General features: G+C 44.7%; 1 protein-coding gene across 1 annotated transcript; it reads left to right on the top strand.

The window, feature by feature from the left end:
• Positions 1 to 6,979: 6,979 nt before the first annotated feature.
• Positions 6,980 to 7,951, top strand: LOC137544594 (olfactory receptor 52K1-like). The gene has a single exon (XM_068265691.1). The coding sequence runs from the start codon at positions 6,980 to 6,982 to the stop codon at positions 7,949 to 7,951; it is 972 nt and encodes a 323-aa protein (XP_068121792.1).
• Positions 7,952 to 8,372: the final 421 nt, after the last annotated feature.

Below are 8,372 nucleotides of genomic sequence, written 5' to 3'. Positions count from 1 at the left end.
CACAAACGTGTAGGCTTGAGAAGAAATATGTGCCAAAATTATCGATATGAGTGTGGACTAGGCTTTGCGTCGTGCGTCTGTAACGACCATGAGCAAATTGAGTAGGTAATCTCTCATACTACAGAGAGATGTAAAATTGGGAGATAATTGGCCAATCCAAATGGGATGTGTACAGAGCTGGGACAAGGTCCTCCAGTACCCAAGGCTGAGACCCCAAAGTGCGCCCCTCCATCCCTCCCACCCCAGCTGTCACACACTGATTGCTATTACACTAAGAGGCGCCACAGGGCCCACAACCTCCCCAACACCTTAATCTCTAGTTATCTGGCTTGCAGTCACTGCCATGTATCCCCTTTTCTTATTTCTTTCTGCTTCAAACACAATTAGGAATGCCAGCTGAATGAATTCTGCGCCCCCTCTTACACTGCGCCCTGAGGCTGGAGCCTCTGCAGCCTATGCCTCGGCCCGGCCCTGGATGTGTATAATTACCCTAAATTATCTTTTCTTCATTACCGTAGCTCAACAGCAAAATAAACGGTAATTCATTAAGAAAATCAGGATTGCATAAGAGTAAAAACAAGGCTTTTAAGGAGAACAAATATACTGTATATATACACCTACTCAGGACTTACCAATCAGAATCAAAGCTACTAGGTACACAAAAGGAAAAGACACTTGGCACTCAGCAAATGGGGGGTGGAGACTTCCACTGCACCATTAAATGTCCGCTATATCGCATACTCCATCCCTTGTAGCACGGGTAGCTTATCAGTTTTGCAGGGAAACCTGCAGCCGGTAATTTATGGAAAACACATTGGCAAATATTAGTACATGAAGACAGTCCGTGCCCCGTTCCTATACTTCCTTTATTTCTTGCATTCGCCACATTACAAATGAAAACAAGTCCATATCAGTGTCAGTCATGTAAGTCAAACCTGAGTCTGAAGTTCGTGCCGGGACGGGTGTGGAGAGGGTGACCAGGGGATGGTAGGACGACCTAGGGAGAGACTAGAATAGGTATATTCACCTTAGAGGGAGGAGAATCTTTCTGATCACCCATCCTTGTCCCACTACTTAGCACGCCTAAAAGCCCCTTAACATGCCTTAAGCCCTTTAGGACGTGCAAAGTTTTGTGTGCTAAGTTAGTCCGCGCAAAGTTTAGCGCTGTGCGGTGCGCGTGAAACTTCGCAACTGGTGCAACTAAAGCTTTGCACTGGGTGCCTCTAAAATGTTGCACTGAGTGCGCCTGAAATTTCGCACGATGCACCGTTTTTGGGCACACCCGGTGCAAAGTTTTAGGGGCACCAGGTGCAAAGTTTTGCGCGCACCGCACGGCGCTAAACTTTGCGCGCGATCAATAAACGCTTTTAGGCATGCTAACTGAGTTAGCACCCTTTTGTGAATCGAGCCCGAAGTGTGCCCCCGGACCTGCATAAGGCAAACGCCGTGCCCTCATATTGCACATTCCCTCCAGACAAATACATACATACAATAAGACCAGACCGTAAAATAACTGTCTGGAGGTGAATATTACACCATGTAGCAGCCAGCATGTCCCGTCTGGTGCAATGGCAGAAGATGAAAATCCCAGATCTTGTATAGACGAGTAAGGGAAGGGGGTGGAGAAGGCAAGGGACTATAAACTACCCAAATTCTATATGAAGAAGAAGAAAAAAGGGGAAACTGGGAGAAAGTGGGGCAGAAGGAGAGGAAGGTAATGGACAGGGTATTGGGTATATTTAGAAAAAAGGAGTCCCTACTTTAAGGGAGGCTACTTGGTATGCATACCTCCCATGAGGGAAGCCCACGGTCTCAAGGTTCTAGGAAGCATGACAGCTCCAGCCTGTCATTGAGACCTAACAGTCCCATCGCTTGTGTATGTAGGATCACGCTAGACCAGGCATGGGCAAACGTGATCCTCCAGCTGTTAAGGAACTACAAGTCCCACAATGCATTTGCCTTTATGAGTCTTGACTGTGGCTCTTAGATCCTGCAATGCATTGTGGGACTTGTAGTTCCTTAGCAGCTGGAGGGCCAAGTTTGTCCATGCCTGCGCTTGACTCTCGTTGGGTCAATTCGCAGTCACAATCGCCGCCTCTTCTAGATGGAGCAACATGTAAGAGTATACTCAATACTCAGTGCATGTAGGGGACTAATACAGCTTATAGGTGCAATAACCCAATCTTATAGGTTACTGATATGTGAGTCCCACTACAAGGAGGGGACTTCTACACAACTTTCCCTCAGATAGAACCCAGGGAGTAATATAATTACTATATTCTTATATATTATATTATTCATATTATTATAATTATTTATTATTACTATTGGGAGTAATACCCAGGGAGTCACAATCAGCACAAATAATGTGTTCCTTATCCCAAATCTTAGATGCATCATGTGACCTCTGATGAGAACAAGATGGCCGACCTCTCGTCCTGCACCAGTGAGGTCTACAGGTGAGCATGTTCCCCCTAAAACTGGCCTCTATTCAAATAAGGCAATAGGAAAAGTTTGAAGAGGTAACAACTTTGCAACAGAAACAAATAGATTCAGTTATCGAACAAACAAATCATACAGCAAGTCCAAGGAGCAAGAGGAGGGAGAGCTACGGCCTCACCAGCCTTCATTCCAAGAGAAGGTGGATGATGTGCTGTGCTAGATGCTGCCCAGTGTGTGTTGCTTCCGAGATATTATATCATGTTTAGCCTTTTGTTTAGCGCTCATCGTCAGGGAGACATTGCTGGATCTATCTCAATGCATCATGAGGTGAGTACATAGCTTTAAGCTATGGGGCACTTCAAGTGAACCTCCGGACTAAAAATCTACTCAGCAGAACTGAAAAGGTTGGTGTTTCTTTAACAGTTTCACAGCATCAGAACTTTGTTTTTCTTCCAAAAGCATCATTTTAGCTGCATTTTTAGCTAAGCTCCACCCATCAAAGAAAACTGCCCAGACTTTTTTTCCCTGATGCAGCGCAAGGCATGATGGGATTTCCTATGTTGTTATTCACGTTGCCTAGCAACTGGGAGGGGTGATCAGCACACAGGACAGTTGGAACTGTCTCGTGCTCCCTGTCACCTCCTTTCAACCAAAAAGATGGCTGCCCTCGTGAAATTAAACATTTGCCTGTTCTTTTAAAACAAGGTGGGTAAGAGATTATATTACCTATCTATTTTAATTAACATAATGTGATGATTTGCTCAGCTGCCTGTGCAGGCAGCCAGCCTTTTGACCATTGTGTAGGTTTGCATGCTGCAGGACTCTGGAAAGAACAGCTTCGGTCAGTTTTGCAGCTTGTGCTTGCAGAGGAATTTGCATGCGTTGTCATGCAAATTGCCTGGCCACATTCATTGGAGGCGTGTACTATAAGTACTATGTCTTTCCCACAATGCTTGGCTGTTCATAAGGATTTCGTCCTATGTAACACTCCTGGTGGGGTGTCAGCCTTGCTCTCTGTTTGAACATCAGCTTAGAGTAATTCCTAAATCTGCGCTAGGCAGATTTCCCTAGTGCTGTTAGGATTGTATTATCTGTATTGCCTGTTCTGTCTTGTCTTGCCTGTTTGCCATTGTCCTGTCCCTATGGTGGTTGACAGGAAATGGTTCTGATCTCTGTTCTTGGAGTATAGCTGGTGCAGCGGTTGCTACCAGCTATCTTTTCTGTTCTGTCTCCTGGGATCGCACTAGCTACTTTTCGCTAGCGCTGGGGATCCTTCTGTTCTGTCTCCTGGGATCGCACTAGCTACTTTTCGCTAGCGCTGGGGATCCTTCTGTTCTGTCTCCTGGGATCGCGCTAGCTACTTTTCGCTAGCGCTGGGGATCCTTCTGTTCTGTCTCCTGGGATCGCGCTAGCTACTTTTCGCTAGCGCTGGGGATCCTTCTGTTCTGCTACTCTGTACCTGGATCACGCTAGCCACTTTTCGCTAGTGCTGTGGATCCTATCTCTCGCTTGTCCCTGTTTTCGTGTGTCTGTCTTATCTGCTACGACCGCTTGCTGGAGGCTCGGTGAGGTAACCGTTAAGCAAGCGTTCGCGTCCTCTGTTTCATGTTTGTCTGTCGATGGTTAGTTAGGCGTGCTTGTCTCTATTGTGCTTATCACGTGGAGACCGCGCATAACCGCGTGCACTGTTGCGAATGAGTGCGGTGTTCGCGGTTAGCTAGCATTTGTTGTTTTCCGCATCTTCTCATTGTATTATTTACTGTGCCTTTGCTACCCTCGTATTCTGTCCTGATCTGCCTTGTGTCACGTCTGGCGATCGCACCTCTCGCGATCGCGTTCCTATTTCATATCTGCTGTTGTGTGTGCGTGGTCGCATGGTGGCGACTGGATTGGCGCACACACATACAACCTGTCCCTTTGCTCGTTCTCATTTGCAATCACCTCTCTTGCGATTGCGTTCTGCGCTTCGTACAATTCCTGTCTGGCATTTGTGGAGGTACAGAGGATTGGTTCCTCTGCACTCCCCAGCGCCATCTGCCGACAGGAATTTCCCTCTACAGGTGCGTAGCACCTTTTGCTGGGTGCCTGCAATTACACGCTTGTGGAGGATTTCCGCCGTGTCAGCGCACGCGTTGTGCGCTGATCACGGAGAAAGTTCCACAATCGTTACACATAACTAATGTAACTTAATGACAGTATGTTTTTTTAGGCTCAAGTTCCTCTTTAAAGGCTATCATTCTACCACTACCAGGATGTGCATTGCAAATAAGCATGACAGAACTTAGCAGAGGTTGTCTGACCATTCCTAGGTATTGCAATTCATGTGACTAATACCTGTGCTTCTATTGATGGTTAGAGATGGGGTAGTTGCATCCCCCAGGGGTCTGTCTGGTGTTTTGTAAACTCTTTTAGCAGCCACATATTTGGAATCTAGAAATGCGCTGTGCAATAAGGACAGCACAGCATGACCTTGCAAGTTCCTGCGGGAACTTGTGGCTAGGTTTGAGTTTCCTGGAGGGGAGGTTTTTAGGTAAGGACAGACAGGCACTTAGCTGGGATTGGGTGGTTTAGTTTCAGGAGGCAGGGCTTAGATAGGCGGCAAGGAGGTAACGGCCAGTTACCTTAGGAAGGCAGCAAGAGCAAACGTCCCACCCGCCCACCCTTTTAGGAGTCAGTTTTTTGTTGTTTTCCAGGGGTCTTAATTAGTTAACAGTTAGTTGCCGCAAGCCATGACATTTGTGGGTTCGTGGTGGGTACAAACGGTCATTTTAAAAAAAAGTGGTAGGAGATCCGCTGGTTACAGACTCTGAGGAGACGTGTGGTCCCTTTACTAGATGTGGTGAATTCGGCAGGTAGGGATGGGCAATATAGGTTGGTGCGGATGGCTTTCCCAGGGAAGCCATCCTATACAAGTGCTTATCAAGAAGTGGTTAAAGGTCTGTGGCATGTAAGCCCAATGGACTCCTGAGCCCAGGCTGCAGCTAGGAGTTTTGGTTTCATGCGTGGTGGTTTGCCCCTCCCTTTCAGTAGTTGGCAAGCAAAGGGATGAAGATTTGAAGCTGGATGCTCAGGCTGCTGTTATGCTGTTATTATTCTGTTTGTTAATGTTATATCTATGCTTATGTATGTATTTGACTTCTGTAATTTTATATGGATGTATGTATATTTTACATTTGTCATGTATATTTGGAAAGTTTATAATGTCATATGGTATTATTATTGTTGTCACTTTGTTATGTGGCCGATACTATAATAAAGTGTATCATTCCAAGCACTGTGTCAGGTCGTCGGTTTAGGATAAGTAGTAGTGTATTGGAATGTAAAGTAAAAGGGGGGGGGGGGGTATCGGTCACTGTTTTATAGGGTTGGGAAGGGGGATGAGAATGGTCATGGGGGGGAGGGTTGAGAGTAGTTATGTGGGAGCAGAGTGAACGCTGCTAGGTCAAGGCCTCTATATTCTGTTTGGAAGTTTGTTTTGCGTGGATGACTGTATCTCATGATTTCACAAACCTTGGTGTACAGAGGCGCCAGAGTAGAATAAAAACGTTTAAAAACCGTCTAAAAGAGAGGGGATGTTCAGGTGGACTTACCTCCCTCAAAAATATAAAACTCAATTGAGTCAATATATCAATACAAAAAATGTTTTATTCAACTCCACTTAGTGCAACGCGTTTCGCGGGTGTGGTCCCGCTTCATCAGGCAAACAGGAGTATAACTCAATGGGTCTAAATGCAGAAGTGAGCGCTTCTGTAGCGGAAACAACCCCCGCGAAACTCGCTGCACTAACTGGAGTTGAATAAAAAAAAAATTGTATTGATATATTGTGACTCAATTGAGTTTTATATTTTGTGAAAGCTTTGTGAAATCTTGATTCCACCCTCGGTGGAGGGGTGCTACCCCGTTTCCTATGTACAGAGCACGACATCTTAAAAACCTGAGTAGGGTTAGGTTCTAATACTCCCTGCCTGCACTTGAAGTGGTTGCCTATGGGTAACCCATGTTTGTGAGTATATCTAACATTTTTTGCTTTAAACCACAACCAACTTAACAATATTACACCATATTGGGCTCTCGATTTCTCTTTGTTCTTCCAAGCGTATCTCATGATGCTACTGTTATGATATGAGAACAGGGGCGTAGCAATAGGGGTTGCAGAGGTAGCGGCCGCATCGGGGCCCTTGGGCCAGAGGGGCCCCAAAAGGCCCTCCCTCAACTGCAGTATTATCTCTATTGGTCCTGTGCTCATAATAATCACTTCTATAGATACTTTGAATAGTGGTAATCATTAACAAGCTGCTCCCCATTCACTTCTTTCACCTCTAATGCTGTAGTTACCATTGGCAAGTTTTGGTGCGCCGTATCAATTGTTATGTATAGAGTGCTTGGGGGGCCCCATTATAAAACTTGCATCGGGGCCCACAGTCCCTTAGCTACGCCACTGTATGAGAACTGATGGACTCTCTGCCTGGCCTCCTAATCTCTGATAAAATCAATTATCATTCCTTTCCAGGAAATGTTTCCACACAAATTGGTAGCTATGGAAATCCTCCAAGTCAATGAAAATGTGACTTTCTCCCACACCACATTCCTTCTTTTAGGGTTCCCTCAATTTACTCGCTCCAGAACATTGCTTATTATTCCTTTCTTAGCTGTCTATGTAGCGATACTGTCTGGGAACTCTCTACTGATCTATCAGATCTGGGTGGAGAAGACTCTTCACTCTCCGATGTACATGCTGATCTCTCTTCTCTTCATTGTCAATGTCTCTTGTACCAATACCATCCTGCCACCCTTCCTCTTGAGTTTGGTCTTTGGCTACTACTGGATATCTTTGAGCAGTTGCCTGGTGCAGATGTCATTTATTTACTTATCGGTTATCATTGAGTCTGCTGTGCTTGTGATGATGGCTTTGGATCGATACATAGCAATCCTCAAACCTCTTCACTACCATGACATCATGACTAAACATCTTCTCTATCAGCTGGTTTCCATTGCATTAGTCCGAGGCATCATTTTAGTTTGCCCAATAGTCATATCTGTGTCCAAAGTCCACTTCTGCGGCTCCAATGTCATTCAGAGCTTTGCCTGTGAAAACATGGTGCTGTTGAACTTAGGCTGTGGAGATATCTCTGGGGTCCACATCATTGCCCTCACCATCAGGATCTTTGTGTCGGCTTTGGACAGCAGCCTCATTCTCATCTCTTACTTGGACATACTCCATGCGACTATGAAAATTGTGAGAGGACAAGCTCTCAGGAAGGCTTTGTACACGTGTAGCACACACCTGATTGTGGCCATGCTGTGCTACACCTCTGGCTTTCTATCCTCCATAGTGTACCGGATTGGCCCAGCCATTCCAGTGAACATGCAGAACCTCACCAGTGCAATATATTTCCTCTTCCCAGCAGCAGTGAACCCGATCATCTATGGTCTAAGAGTGAAAGAGATAAAGAACTGCATGTTGAGAGTTTACAGAAGAAAGAAAGTGCATGAGCCCGTTCAGAACTGATATATCCATCTGAGATGAAAGGACTGCCTAATGATTTTGGTCTAATTATACCTATCCACGCGTACGTACAAAAAGGGCGCCTGGACAAAAAGGGCGCGGGGTGTAAACTCTAAATAATAATTAATCATTAATAGCGTTTATAAAAATAGTGTGCTATATTTCGTTTACAAATAAAGTTTAACAAAATTATAAATCATTAAATAATGTTTATAAAATCGGAAATTGTGAAAACGTTAATCTTGCCTATTTCTAAAGTTAAACTTATAATTACGTTTATTAAAAAAACAATAATATATGTTTAATTGTTATAATTGTATATTATTGTGAATAACCTTCATTTATGGTTTGTTCTTATAATAAAATCTGAAAATATTCTTTATAACGATGATATAAATATAAGTACGTTCGTAATAAGTGTTGT

The sequence above is a fragment of the Hyperolius riggenbachi genome, chromosome 2, assembly GCF_040937935.1.
Source record: "Hyperolius riggenbachi isolate aHypRig1 chromosome 2, aHypRig1.pri, whole genome shotgun sequence".
Classification (NCBI taxonomy): Eukaryota; Metazoa; Chordata; class Amphibia; order Anura; family Hyperoliidae; genus Hyperolius; species Hyperolius riggenbachi.
This window is presented reverse-complemented; position numbering and strand designations above follow the sequence as displayed.

Excerpts from the sequence above, each read along its gene's own strand:
- LOC137544594 (XM_068265691.1), top strand. The coding sequence starts at position 6,980 with ATGGAAATCCTCCAAGTCAATGAAAATGTGACTTTCTCCCACACCACA.